Source organism: Musca domestica, unplaced genomic scaffold, assembly GCF_030504385.1.
Source record: "Musca domestica strain aabys unplaced genomic scaffold, Musca_domestica.polishedcontigs.V.1.1 10, whole genome shotgun sequence".
Taxonomy (NCBI): domain Eukaryota; kingdom Metazoa; phylum Arthropoda; class Insecta; order Diptera; family Muscidae; genus Musca; species Musca domestica.
In genome coordinates this window covers 15,895,690-15,911,878 of record NW_026712115.1, presented here as the reverse complement: position 1 = coordinate 15,911,878, position 16,189 = coordinate 15,895,690, and the positions used below count along the sequence as shown (strand labels likewise).

The 16,189-nt window shown below is 35.2% G+C and overlaps 1 protein-coding gene across 4 annotated transcripts in view; it reads left to right on the top strand.

Moving 5' to 3' along the window:
• Nucleotides 1-16,189, top strand: part of LOC109612410 (potassium voltage-gated channel subfamily H member 8) — a 1,874,382-nt gene that overhangs the window by 1,723,696 nt on the left and 134,497 nt on the right. For all 4 annotated transcript variants that reach the window (XM_059127170.1, XM_059127167.1, XM_059127162.1 and 1 more), the window contains exons 13-14: nucleotides 11,583-11,678; nucleotides 11,741-11,894. In XM_059127170.1, coding sequence (XP_058983153.1) covers nucleotides 11,583-11,678; nucleotides 11,741-11,894 — 250 coding nt within the window. The remainder of the gene's footprint in view (nucleotides 1-11,582; nucleotides 11,679-11,740; nucleotides 11,895-16,189) is intronic.

Here is a 16,189-nt window from a genome sequence, read left to right as displayed (position 1 = left end):
TTCAATGAGGCATTACATTGTGTATGCGATAGAGCGAACCATTCAATAACCCACATAGCAAGACTGATCTATATTCGAGGGCTGCGAAGCTGGAATCCTTTATTGGGTAAAATTAATAGTTTACTATAACTATAAAAAAATTTTAGTAAAGCTTAATTTCGCATTTTAGTCCTGCCCATATTTCTGTTTTTAGCGTTAAGCATTTGGAATTTAATAATATGGAAATATTTTATATCAAATCAATAAAGAACCATTTGTTATTACAAAAATTGGAAATTTAAGAAATCATTTAAAAATGTAGATATTAATAATCGATAAAAATTTGTCTTGAACTATATATTAGCTATAATGAATAATTTCATCTATAAATCTAAAAATGTCATTTGATTTTCAAAAAGTTTCATTTCGGTTGCAAAAGGTTTCATTTCCACTACAAAAGGTTTCATTTCCACTGCAAAAGGTGTCATTTTAATTGCAAAAGGGATAATTTAATCTGAAAATGCTTTAAATGCCTATGTGGACAATTGCTGTAAGATGGTTCACTACCCCAGAGTACCCTGAATACATTTTTTTAGACAAATCAATTGATGAATGTGGTCAAGGCCAAGATTGACCCTAATCCGAAAATTGAAAATTTTATGCGAAGACGTTTTCTACCCCCTTAGAAACAAAAATGCAATAAAGGGTCTAAAAATTAAAAAATTGGACAAGACCTTGAAAATGGTATAAATCTATCCGTCTGTGGAAATCACTCCAGCTTCCGAGCGAATTGAAGTAGGTTGATAAAATTTTACTCAAATGTATATTATGTCTGCAGGACTTTTGGTATTGAAAATGGGCCATGCAGGGCCACGTTTTGGTATAGCCCCCATATAATGGTACTTCTCGATATTCGGTATTTTGATGAATTTAGCGACAATATTCATCGGAATTGTTTCAAATTTGGTATGTGAAGTTGGAAATGGATACTACAGTCTAAGACAGAAAATTGTCTGTGCAGGTCCGATATTCGGTGTTTTAATAATTTTAGCGACATTATTCACCGGAATTGTTTCAAATTTGGTTTTTGAAGTTCGTAATGGATACCTCAATTGCCTGTTCAGGTCCACGTCTTCGTATAGCCCCAATATAGTGGTACCTCCCAATTTTCAGTATTTCGATGATAGTATAGTCGTATAGACCCTAATATAATAGCTTTTGATTTTAACAGGATTTTATTGTCTTTGAGAATTGCCAAATTCGTTCCAAATGGCGGTGGGTATTCAAAGTTCGGCCCGGCCGAACTTACAGTTTTTTAACTTGTTCTTTGTTTGAATGTGTTCGCATCTTCCAGCTGAAGCACGATGTAGGTCGTGAGGTTGAAAGCTATATGGCAATTTTATACTTGAAAGATCACCATTTAACACCGAATTGCGCATTCATTTCATTTTTAATATTATTCATTCAGAATTCAAAACAATAAATATCGTATGTCAAATTGAAAAAAATCACGCTCAAAAGATTTTTAATAGCATCGCGATTTGGTTTGCCAATATACCATTCCAAAATTGTGTGTCAAAATCCATCAAGTCGTTCTTGAGTTATAAGCGTAGTAATAGTAAATTGCTCTCCATTTTTTCCCGACTTTAGAATTTTTGCAATGAGATATCCTGTTTTTTGTGATTTTTAGCGTTTCTAAAAATGTAATTATCCTTTTTGTTTGGTGTGACCGCGACTACCACATAATTCGGTAGTACACTTTAGTGTTATCCGCCTGGAATTTCTGTTCTCAAAAAATCGAGTTATATATATATATATATATATATATATATATATATATATATATATATATATATATATATATATATATATATATATATATATATATATATATATATATATATATATATATTTGTATGTTAAAGTTAAACTAAAAATTAAGATTCTGATCATTTTTCAAAGTAACCATACTGCAGATTTTTAAAGAACAACATTGTTCGTACAAAATATTGACCAGACTTTTATTGTAGAAATAATGATGTGGTTGAAACCAATAAAAATATGTTTGTGGGAACAATTGTATGATTGTAGCAAATATTGAGTGATTGCAGTGAAAATGTTCAACCATACTTTTTTTAATATCCATGTTTAATACCTAGTGTTATTTGGAGCTTTTTACATCATTTTAATAATTTTTTTACACCCAATAATAATAATTTACTTGTTCGCAAAGTTTATACTTTTCACTCCTTCGAATCAACAACAGTCAAAGTTTGGGAGCAAAGTATGTCCTTTTATCAATGAATTGATTACTTGGCTTTATCAGCGAGCCCTGTGAAACATGATCAACCAAAGTGTAAAAGATGGGATTTTAAGGAGAACATCCTCTTGAATTTGTCCAGCGTCAACTATATTGGCACCATTAAGGTCATTAAATCGGTCGTTTGTATTAAGCTAAGCTGCGTGTCTTCATAGCCTTGAGTATACTTTTCGGCCTCTTGAAGGCTATGTTCGAGCCATTCTGTGGAATCGGCTTCAATATTACCTTTCCTAGGCCTGACAGTGAAGCATTATCATTATCAAAGTTTGATAAAATCTCTTGTTTGCTCCGATTTGTATACACCAATGACCTGAACCGTTTTATAGCATTTGCAGTTGAGTTGGAAAAGAGTTAGGCTGCTAGTTTAAGTGAAAAAATATTCAGATTTTTGGTCGGGTCTCCTTACCTGTTTCTTTTACATTAACATGTCCTTCTATCACCTTGTATATTATCGACAATTCACTCTTTTTTGTGTGCTTCAACACATCGCTCATTGCTCTTGATACTAGAAGTTCTTTTTTGACAAGTAGTCCAGTGTCAATAAAGTGGTTACTTATCAATTTTAACAGATGTGGAACATCAAAGAAAGTAAATACTGTTTCTTCCGTGTTGGTGAGATGTTGGAACGATGGCTTTTCTAAACATATAAAGTTATGTTATAAGAATTATTAAAAGTCGAAATATCTATAAATTGTAAGTTTTACTTAATTGCAAAATTTGATATAATGAAAATGACAAGTTTATGCAAATGAAAATGGAATGACAAACCATCCACTTTATGCAAGAAGTTATTAAAATCAAAGACTTGCATAATCTACTCACTCAAGACCAAACATGATGATCTCAAAAGGCAACTTCGAAAGAACATGGGGGGATAATTAAAGGGAAATGTACAAGACTGAATGGGGGCCACTACTAATGTTGAATTTGTCATATCATGACGAGCTACTCTTATATTTAATTAGACCTTCTACATTTTCTATTGAATGTTTTAGCTTGGTTTAATTTTTTTTAAATACCATCTTAGCACTTAGACCGCCCCTTTTTTGGTTACTTTTCGACGTAAATTTTTAAACGCCGATACACATGTCTAGTAGTTGTAGCTCTACTTTCATAATCTGCTGAATTTTCCTTGTAATTATATTACGTGTCGCACAGTGGAATCAATGATCAATGCAAGGTACTTTTTGTACTGTTAATGTATAATTTCCATACATCTCTCTGCGTCACTGTATATTTGGGAAATATGGTGATTTCTCCAAATACAGAATTTCGAAATCATAGTTCCTACCTAACAATTTTGTAGTTTTTTTTACTTGCTGTTTCCTAAAAGTAGCTCAGCCTCAAGACAAATCTTCCTGAAAAGTTTGAAACTTTTATCCTTTTTGGATGGTCCTAATTTAACATTGTGGCATTTCGTATCTCCTATTACTTTTTGTACGAAAAAACCTTAAAACAAAATTGAATCATCGATAACAACATTGTACCATTTTGTACTTCCTAGTACCTCTTGTACCCTTATAATGGGTATTTCAGACCATTCTCTCTTATCCAACCCCGTTCACAAAGAGCGACCCCTTGCAAAACTTTTATCGATCATTCATAATCATTGTAAAATTGTATTCCCTTTATTACTTTTCGTACGCTCACAATACGAATTTTCTTTTCTGTATATCACCGATCATCTTCAAGATGACCCTCATGAAAAAATACTAAGACTCTAGGTCTTGCTATTCACCCCATAGTGGTTTGTATATATTTTTTCCTTTAAGGTACGAATTGTCTCTGAAGGTACAAATTGTTACCCACATGTACAAATTTCAAAAAATGCCTCCTTTTTTACCTCTCCGCGAAAAAAATAACCCCCATACAAATATTTCATCCAAAATTGGTAGTTCTCCTGCCGTACGCGCTTTTACCCTTTAGTACGAATACGAATTTCTAAAAGTCATATTTTGCACAACAACTTGATATAATCGCAAGGTAGTGCTTACCTTTCATAGGTTCTTTACGTTATTTGAAAAATTACCTCCAATGATGGGATCAGTCAATAAACTGCAACCAACTGTGATGTAGATGCATTGGTAGATCTTTTCTCCCAAATCTTTAAATCTGTTTATTTACGTACCTATTGCACCATAAATGAGCTTCGTCTTAATGTTAAATAAATGCACGATGTACTTTCTTAAGAGAGTACTTCTGGCTTACGCTTTGGATAACGATTCAATTTCTACAACTTTTTTCAAAGGACAGGACTGCGTGAGTCGTGCAGCCTAAAGCAGAAAATTGTCTGTGCAGGTCCACATTTTGTTATAGCCTCCATATAATAGTACATCCCTATATTGATGATTATAGCTAAGTTATTCACCGATTTTTGTTTCAAGTTTCGGATTTGAATATTCTAATGGCTTATGACAAAAGTTGCTACATTTGGTATTTTTAAGATTTTACAAGAATTTGTTTTATACCAAAATACCTTGATGTGGGAGAAAGAATAGAAATAAGTAAAAGAGACTAACCAAAACGTCTGCGGCCGATGAAGAGGCCTTTTCCATAGATGATAGATGTTTTGTTATTGCAGGTACATATAGAGAATCCAATGCTGGGAGCTTATGTTGTATATAAGGATATATATACGCGTTAAATGACTATATGATAGAAAACATCAAAATTACTTCTAAGCCAGAGTTGTAATATTAACGTTTAGTTTTTTTTTTCAAAATGTTCAACAAGTCGTGTGCAATGTACCAAACATTTCACTTTGCACTAGTTTAAATATTTCCTCTTGTTCACATTTATTTTATAATGCAGAATTGTTATAAATATTATGCCAATAGTGCCTGATAATTTATTATTTTATATAAGGTGGTCAGGGTATTATGTATTTGTGCATTTGTTTGTAACAGGCAAACGGAAACGAGATAGACCCGAAGTTCCTGTTGTTGTTGCTCTGCATAGAATCACTTTCTGAGTTGATTTATGCATGTCAGTCCGTCTGTCCATGTATTCTTGTGAACAAAATGCAGGTCGCATTTATTATCCGATTGAGATGAAATTTTCCAAACAACATTTGTTTGGCTCAAGGACGAACCCTATTGGAGATAATCGATAAAAATTTAGATATAGCTCCCATATATATCTTCGTCCGATGTGCCTATTATTGTTCACCAAACGTGTAATATCAGCCCGAATAGTATGGAATTTTTCACACACAACCAAATTAGGTCTGAAAATAAGTATGCCGAATTTGATCGAAATCGGTTCAGATATAGCTATAGCTCCCATATATATTATTCATCGGATTTGTTGTATTTGTTACCCACAGCCGTAATATGCACTCCGTAACAACGATATTCAGGGAAATATATCAAATACAGCTCAGAAATATTTCTGCCAAATTTTATCGAGATCGGTTCAGATTTGGATATTGCTTCCATATGTATCTTTATCTGATTTCAATTGGGCAATACAAATCCGAATTTAATAGATACAAATGCTTCGGCATATTTAGTCCTTTGAATTTTAAATTTTATTTATAATCATGGGGTGTATGATTGAATTCTCCCATAAAAACTTTTAATTGTTATTGGAGCTCAACTAAATTAGAAAAATGGTGTAGGGTATCATAAAATCGGCCCCGCCCGACCTTAGGACTTTATTTACTGGTTTTTCTTCTGTTCTACCAGCTCAAGTAACAACTGCACATTGATCGTTACTTCACCGAAGCCTACATTTTCTATCTTTTTGTATTTCTTCTTTAGGAAAAAAATAATCTACACACTTGTTTTTACTAATTATAACAATGATTCAATTTACTTTGATTCTGGTTTCTATTTGTTGTTGTTGTTTTTTTATTACACGTTATGAACACCACACTACAAGTAGAGGCATTTGTATTGGATTCGAACATTGCAGAATCACTGTAAGACTTTTCAATTAGATAAAGTTCTTTGTTACGATGGATTGCCTTTTACTTTCAATATATGACACTTTAATTTTTTAACAAATAATTAAGAGAATGTTTTTGAACAATTTTAATCTAAATTATTGGCATTTGAAAGGTAAATTCACAGTTTATGTAGTAACATAACGAATGTTGTTATGGACCAATTTTACGTGAGTTAACGCAGGGTTTTACGTTATAGCTATATTGAGCACAATTTCATCAATGAACTATATTCCAAACTCGCATGTTAAAAATAGATTTATGTGAGACATCAGTATGGGATGGTGCAAAGTCTAAAGCTGTGACTCACACAGTTATAGCACTTAGCTTGACGAATTCCCAGGAATGTACACAATTTGTAGTTATCCTAAATGAGTTTAATGTAAATTTTATGTATATCCACAGATTAACAATCTCAAAAAAAAGGTAATTAATACACTTTGATCTTATATTTTAGCACCGTGATCTGGAATTGATGATGGATTGTTCGTTAACTCTTGGGTTTCTATAGGAAGAATCAATGCCTTTTCTATTGCAGTTTTTGAAGATTGCACTCTTTCATTGAGAATTTTTCAAGAATCTTTTCAATGTGAATTTTCTGATTCAGCTTCATTGTGCATTTAGTTCCATCATATTTAATCTTTGTTCCCAAGTAATATTGTAGGGTGCCTAATCAGATATTTTGAATGATACATTTAGATCCGATTTTACTTCTCTATTGCTCTATTGCCATTGCAAATTGTTAAGTTTCCGGCTCTCGGACGGGATTACCTTTTGCATCCTCTTTGATGGGAAATACCCATTTAGACCTCAACACTTTATGGTTGACAGGGTTCCACAAATCCCAAACACGATTTTCTTCAATAGAGTTAAGCTCTTCCTTCAAAGCTCTCATCCAATTGTCTTTAAAGGAATCCCTCATGATTTCGCCATATGTTTTAGGATCCAATATACAATGGGAAAAGGCAGAGTTGGCATTTCCTGTTATATAACCTATTAATTTTACTGAAACACCTTCGGAGTTTGTTGGTTCAGATTGCGTAGACGTGGCTTCATTTTCGTTAATTATAGCAGAATCGATATCGTTACCATTTTCAACAAAAACCAATTCATCATCTGAATTACATTCATCGTTACTAAAAAATTCAGCATGAATGAAAATCTCCACACATTCCCCTATTGCTTGTTCCTATGGGGCCTTACAATCAATTGAGGATTTTATTTTTCCTGAATCTGTTGCAAATAAGGGAAACAGTCTTCAACAAAAGGAACATCTCTTGCAATAACAATGTTTCGGGCCTTTGGATTCTACAATCTTTATCCATTACACATATAATCCATCATTACCATTTCTTGTGATTTTGAATCCAGATTTTTCTTTCCTATTTAGCAACCCAGTCTTAGTCTTAGTCTTAGTAGACTTAAACTTGTACCACAATTCGGCATGTGTATTTTGTAAGCAAGAGATTTGCAGGGGCTTCTATTAATAAGATATGTTTTTGTTAAGGCTGCTTCACACCGTAATTCTTTCGACGAACCAGATTCTATGAGCCTAGAACTTACTTTTTCCACAAAAAGTGCGGTTAAATCTTTCAGCAACCCCGTTTTTCTGTGGGGTATAAGAAACTTTGTATTGAAGCTGAATTCCTTTTCTATTGAAATATTCCTTTGCTTTGTTTGAAAGATGTTTTTTACCTTGGTCTACAGTAACTGCTAGCCATTGCTTAAAATTCGACAAATTTGTCAAATGCATCTGATTTTCTTTGGAGTAGATATATAAATGCGAAGCTATAATCATCTATGAGGCTTACAAAATACCTGTGACCATCCCATGTTCGCGGATCAATTGGTCCACATATATCACTATGGATTCTTTCGAGAAGGCGACTGAACCTTGGACGACTCATCGTCTCATCATCCTTATCACATACATTGCATATACATACAGGCTTATCATTTTCCAAACCATCAACCACTAGGGTAACCCATTCTTGAGGGCCATAATTTTCCCAAATCAGTTGTACTTAAACTTGTATTTGCCCTATCTTCAATTTTTATTTGCAATTCGTACAGAGTTCCTGTCTTGGGAGCTGTCATAATGACCTTTCCCTCTCTTTTCAAAAGAGCAACATTTTTGAAAATTCAACGTATATTCCATTTCCTATTAGCTTTGGCACAGACAGCAAGTTATCCCGAAATCCTTGAACATATAGGACATCTTTCATTGTGATTGGTGTATCTTTCCAATATCCTTTACCTTTTACCTTTCTTTTAAGCTTAACGATTTTCAGTGTCTTTCGTAACATATATGGTATGGGTTCATTCAAATTTTGGAGATTGTTGAAGCACAAATCATGTTTACATATGTGTTGCCCCAGAATCTATTTTGAATAATAAATCTTCAGACTTATCTTTAATTATCTTACCATCAGGAGCGCCGACATGAAATAAATTGACTTCGAAGCTGACGCGGTATTAGCTTTTTCATTTTCCAAATGAACGCGGCAATTCTTTTGTTTATTGCTCTTTTCCTTGCAGCGGAAACACACACCAAGCATTTTTTTCACACCACTAAATGCAGATGGCGCGGAAGTATCCATGTATCCATCCATGCCAATAGCCGTTGCTTAACTATTTCGATAGATAGTTTTTCTTCATTCATATTTTCTAAAGCGGCAACTACCACGTCAAAAGATTCTGGTAGCGTGACAAAAAGTTGAGCAACGGCATCTCTTAAATCCACATTTGATCCAGTCGTTTTTAATTTTAGTAAAAGCTCTTCAAACAATAGTAAATGTTTTTGTAAATCATCACCAGGCTTCCTTCGCAGAACCGCTAATTGTTTTCTTAACTATTTCTGGTTCGTAAGCGACTTCTTAGAAATTGTATTTTGCAGAACAGACCACATCTCCTTCGCTGTTTTCTTGTCGTAAATACATTACAACTTATCATTTGCTATTAGGCTGAGTTAGCTAAGCTTAATTCGCTGGTGGAGTTTTCCCTATGGCATCTAGCAATTCCAACGAATCCAGATACATCCGCACTCGAAAACTCCAGTTCTCAAAATTAGTTCAACGGAATTGCAAGATTCCGTGGATTGACTCTTGCTTGATATCGCCCATAACCCTTATAATATCCTTGCAGATACAAAACGCGGTGGTTATTTTTTTTTTTTTTAAAGTTTTGTTAATTAGAGAAAAAACTTGAAAAATGGTATGTACACGAAGGAAAATCAAGTAGGTCAAGTAGGTCTACCTCATTGAGTAACAGCTGATCTCCAGTGTTGCAATTGTTGTGACACTCTGAATATTAATTCTTTTAATAACTCAGAAATTTCAATATTGTTTTAATCACATACGTTTGAATTTTGGTTAAACAGTTTTTTTTTTTTTTGAAGAAAATATTTTTCTTGACTTTTAAATTTGATTTTCCTTCGTGTACATACCATTTCTTATATCGTGTGCCTTCAGGAAGAATGTATTTCATGAAAAAGTCAACAAGACTAGAAACAATATTTGCAACAAACAAATATTTTATTTAAATAAATAATAACAATTCCGTGCTTTATTTCGACAAAATTGTCAGTATTCATATATATATAATGTACACAACACGTTAATAGCAAACAATCAAGTAAAATGAGGAGAAACCCCATGTTTATATTGCTATATTTGTTGCGGCAAACTATGCGCGAAATGGGTATTTTGGTTTGAAAAGCTCCTTGCTCTATCTTTTCATAAACCCTAATGCACCATTAGCTTTATTCACCATAACGAAAACTAAGTCGTTGATCAAGTATAATACCAAGATGGTAAAAAAAATTTTACAGATTCTAACTTATTATTTTCAAAGTAATATTTTGCGTTAAAATAACGTAGTCTACAAAATGAAATATGTTAGCACTTACGTAAGTTTAGTACAGTTTCCCATTTCCAGATTTACCTAGCACCGTATGTAAAAATAATCGAAGTCAGACTAAAGCAAACTTTATTCAATCGGATCGTCTGCGTACAGTAATGAATTAGAGTAGTTTAAAGTTTTTGGCGGATCATTAATAAAAAGAATAAGTCAATGATGACTGTCCTAAGGAACTTAAGAGGAAATAAGGATAGGTTTTGAAATAGCACAGCTAAATTTTACGTTTTGCGTTCTTCCTGATAAATTAACTATTATCTATTTCAACAGACAATTACCCTTTTACGAACTTAACCTACCTACTGACAAGATACACATGAGTGCAACATTTTAGCCATCTATCTCAATTCCTTCCACAATAGTCAGGCCATCGCAAAATCGAATAAGAATATTGCGCTGATCAAGAACATGTATACTTTGTTGGGTCTGACATGAATATTTCGACAAACCGGATGACAAAGTTAGCATACCCTTCATAGTATGGTAGAGGGTATAAAAAGTATAGATATATCTGAATATATTTTTTTGCAGATATGACAGACTTTATTCTAGCATGAACTTGGACCTATGATCCAATGTTCAACCTAATTAGACTTACGTAGTCTTCAAGGTGCATCTTTCATATCGCATCAGACTGAAAGAAAGTGGACAAGATATTTATGGCTGCTGCACCAAGATTTAAACCGATTACTACTAAATTAAAATACACAACAGTGAAATGTTTGTCTCATTTGGACAATATATGGGACATGTAATTTTATTAGAAAATGTAGTAGTCAGACGAACATGTAGAAATTGACTCGAAATGTAATCCAATTCACATTATTATTGGTATATTTCTCTTCCTTTTGTACAACAAATGATTATTGCAATATTGCTCTTTGCGTATGTATGATGGAAGTAGAATTGGATAAAAAATACCTGATATCTCTTGGAGAAGATCCAGGGACAATCGAAAACGGATTATAGGTTCAATTTTCTGCGAGGCTTTGCTTCAGCCTTCAGTATGTACCGTATGTGGATCCCCAAACGATTATCGCAACCATCATTCTAAATTTTTTTTTTTGAGTACAGGTGGCCGTATACCGAACATTTATGTGGAATGGAAATCATTTGCGTCACAAATGAAAAAAGTAAGACGTAGCCGATACAGATGGTCTTTAACCAATATGGGCATGGAATCTTTATGTTTTTCGAAGGAGAACCGTCCTTTACCTTATATAGGAATGGAAATGTATGAGTATAAATAACCCAAAGTCCCCAGTCGTAAAAACTAATATATTTGAACCAGTAAAACTAATATATTTGAACTGGAAAACTATAAAATAAAGTGAAACATAGATATTTGTGTTTTGATGCAAATTTATTTCAATACTACTCAATTAAATTTAAGCCATGACAATGTTCGTTTTTTTAATATAGACATTACGAGAATTTCCAGAGGAATTAAGGGGAGACGTATCAATGCATCTACATCGTGAAATTTTGCAATTGCCTATATTTGAAGGAGCGTCTCAGGTAAAATGATAAATTTCATTATATTAACTAAAGGCTATAACTGATTATATTTTAAATTTCAGGGGTGTCTAAAACTTTTATCACTTCATATAAAGACAAATTTTTGTGCACCAGGGGAATATTTAATACATAAAGGCGATGCCCTAAATTATATTTATTACCTTTGCAATGGTTCTATGGAAGTAATGAGAGATGATATGGTTGTTGCTATTCTCGGTAAGTACCAAATATGATGCTTTATATGAGTTTGGAAGCAAGCACTTTCCACTGATTTTCTGATGTAACTAGTAGACTTATATTTATCAAGATTATTTTAATATTTATGAACTGAATTTGTAATAACAATTTCCCTTTTGATTAGTTTGCTTTTGCTGTGATTTATTTCTTTAACTATCAGTTACTTAACGTCATAAATCGTTTTCTCTCATTCAATTGTAAAGGGCGCCCCACCTTTATTTTTAATTAAAAAACCCAATGCATGAATAGGGAACTCCCTTCCCTTATATATATATATATATATATATATATATATATATATATATATATATATATATATATATATATATATATATATATATATATATATATATATATATATATATTTACATAAACATACATATGTACATATATTATGGAATAAAAGCAAAAAAATCGGAAATAGCGTAAAATTTTTGAATCAGTTTAAATTTCAAACGGCCAATGAAAACGTCACACGCAGCCCGAATGTTGCTCTGCGGCATTTTTCTCCATTCCCGTTGAAACGCTTGACGCTTGAGGTTATCGACACTTTGGTATTTCTTAAGGTTAATGCAAGGTTAGCACTTGCATTCCAGACACGGATTGGTATCTGGAGATTTTGGTGGCCATTGTGCGCTGGAAATGAAGTGAGGATCAATCAATCTCTAGAAAAGTTGACTCGGAGCCACTTCTTGCCAATTCTTCTGCAGGTTCATTGCAAGAGGTGTTGCTATGGCCAGGAACCGTGCAAAGCTTAATAAAGAACTTCACTTTATAAAGAGCAATCCAGCACTCCAGAACTGTCATAGTTTTAATGGTGGATAAATTTAGCGCTTTCGACATATATAGTCACCGGTTCATCCAGTACATCTGTTCGATTCATCAGCAACTCTACGGCTTTCCTGAGTGCAAAGATTTCTGCTAGGATTACGCTACAATCTTTATTGCGTTTAAATGGATTCCGGATATTCAGGCTGTCGCAGAAAACACCTGCACCCGTTTCACTTTCCATCTTGAAGCCGTCGGTATAGATAGCTATACCGCTGAAAGGTGGAGTTTTATGGGTCCAAGTGTCTCTGCTAGGTACATGGATGTCCAGTGTTTGGATGTCTAGCCTAGGTGATATATAGTCACTAGTTAAAACCCCCTAAGTTCTCCACACAATTCATTATGACCGAATGTCCGTAAGATTAACTACGCCATTGACCAAGTTTCTTGAGTCTCAGCGTACATCTTGCAGCTTGTTCCTCTACAAATAGATTTAAGGGTTTCAAGTTAAGTAGGGTGTCCAATGCAGTTTGAGGTATGCTTCTCAGTGCACCTGTGTTTAAAACTGATGCAGCGCTTTGTCTTTGTCAATGTTTTTACTGACGGAAGCTTTCCCCACAGAGCGCCACCAAACTAAACCACCATAATTCAGAATCGGATGGACGATTGACTCATACAACCATTTGATGATACACGGTTTCAGTTCCCAGCTCTTCCCTATGGAGTTTTTGCAGGAGTAGAGTGCTATCAAGCCTCGTTTAGCGCGTTACTCGATGTTCCTCCTCCAGTTCAGACTCTAGTCGAGGATCGTGACGAGATACTTGGCTTCAGACGAAAGAATCAATGTGACGCAATCCAGCGATGGTGGTATAAATTCCGGGAATTTCCGCTTCCTCGTAAAGAGGACAAGTTCTGTTTTAGATGGGTTGACGCCAAGCCCATTGCAACGGGCCCATCTCTTTGTCTTACATGAGCTCCCTGCATTAGATCTGAAATAGTTTGCAGGATTTTCCCAGCAATCAACAGAACTACGTCGTTAGCGTAAGCAAAGACTGTAGTTACATTGTGTTCCAATTCTGCTTCAACGGACTTGCCTTTCATGTAAGCGGGTTGTGATGTACTTAACGTGGTTATATGTAGCGAATTTCTGTTTTCTAAATCTATAAGTCTTTCAAGCGATTTCAAAGGAAACGACGAAAGACGTATAGGCCTGTAGTCCTTCGGAGATGCATGACTTGGTTTCCCTGACTTAAGAATATAAGTGACTGTGACCTCCCTCCACAGTAATGGAATGTGGGATAGACGCAAACAAGCCTTATAGCTCACTTTCAGGATCGGTGCAAAGACCGTCGATGCATGCTGTAGCATGGCGGGGATAATATTGTCCTGTCCCGGTGATTTGAAGGACTTGAAGGTGTCGATGGCCCATAAGATTGTTGGAGTGCTTACAATCCTGTTGATCACGCTCACGTCAAGATTGAGAGTCCAAAAACCAGAGTCAGTATACGTACCATCTGTCCGCTTTATGTTTCCAATGGATTAAGGGTCCTTAGAAAACACCTTGCGGAGCCTCATTGACATCTTTTATGGACCCAGGGAAGCAAACCCAAGATTTTCCCTTCTTGATCTCGCTAATGTAGCCTTATTGTAGGTTAGGTTAGGTTGAAAAGAGGGGCGAAACAATTCGCCACATGCCCTGTATGTATGTTGGGCATACTTAACCCAGTATAGGCATGTAGTGCGCTCTAGACTAAGATTTTTTTTTAAGAAGACGGGCAGTTTATAGTCTTTTATATTCGAAATTCAGTGGCCTTTCTGAAATTTCTTAACTGTCTTATATCATTATATCATTTACCATGGTCTGAATAAGGTCTGGTATGGAGTCGTTCCCTGAGAATAGGGATATTATATTTGCAAACGCTGGGCATTGGCAGATAAAATGTTCTAATGTTTCGTCATCTTCCCCAAATGCCCTGCATATGCTGTTATCTGCACATCCTATCATGTACAGATGAGCTTGTAGGCCCAGGTGCCCATAAGGATGCCTGTAACCTCACTGATCTCTTTTTTACCTAGTAATAAAAGGTTCTTCGTTTTTATCTTATCGGGATCGCCCCATAAGATTTTTGTGGGTTTCCCTACACCCTCATTGTTTTATAGGGATATGTGGGCGTTTTTGTCCATGACTTTAAAACTAGACGTAACGCACTTAGAGGCACTAGATTGTCGGCGTTTATTGTTCCCTTCCTGTTTTGGCGAGAGAGTTTACTATCTCGTTACCCCTAACTCACGTATAACCTGGTATACATATAATGCGTTCTAGGCCGTGTTGAGAGTAGTTGTTGATTGAATTTCTACATTCCAAAACGGTTTTTAAGTTACTGTTTTGGATGTTATAGCCCTTATAGCTGTCTTGATGTCCGTTAGCACGTTTATGGTAGCCGGTCTCGTATTGGCATTAAGCCAGTTCAGACACTCTGCAATCACCCGGACCTCCGCTTGCAGGATCGTATTGTGATCGGGCAAGCGGAAAGTGATTTCGGTGTTTGTATCCTCGATAAAAAGTCCCAGTCCCGCTTTCTCCCCTAGCACTGAGCCGTCTGTATAACAACAGTTTCCAGTCGGCATTTGTGGTAGGAATCTGTCGATCCACGAGTCTCTGGTAGGGATTAATGTTCCACATGAGGCAGCTACAAAGGTTTTAGATATCCGGTCCGATACAAAATTTTCTATAGATTCTCCCGTTGTTATCTGTAAAATTATTTGGTGGTGTAGCGTGGCCTTTGTTTATCCACTCGTCCGTCGCCCCGAGCCTTAAGGCCGCGACGGCCGCTTCATACCGTATCTGCATTTCTATTGGGTGCACAAATAGAATTGTCTCTAATGCCCTAGTTGGTGTTGTCCTCACTGCGCCGCAGATGTTTAAGCAGCACATTCGTTGGACTTTCTGTAGTATTTTGATATTACATTTTTTATCCACAGCTGTCCACCAGACTACCGATGCGTATGTTAGAACAGGTCTAAATACGCTTTTGAATAGCCAGTGTGTCATCTTTGGATTGAGCCTATAGCCCTCCAATTAAGTTTCCTATCTAGAATCACACCCAGATATTGAAACTTATTGGCAATATTTATTGTCTTGTTCAGGAAGACCGGTTCAACGCTATGGCCCAGTTTTCTTTTCGTAGTGAATAGACATATCTCAGTTTTTTTTTCGGGTAAACGTTAAACCTCTCGGTCTGGCCAAATTGTGTGCAAGTTTCAGAGCCGACTCGGCCCTTCTGCACAGCAAGTTAGGGTTCTTTCCCTCAGAAGTATTATAATGTCGTCTGCATAATAGACTTGTTCAAAGCCTTCATTGGTTAAAGTCCTTAGAAGACTGTTAATGGTGGGGTGGTAATATCCATCCCTGTGGAGTTCCTTGACCAACTTCGTCCCTTATGTTAACGTCACATAGCCCACAGCTTATCCATATATTCCTTAGCATATGGTTTATCCAATCCATT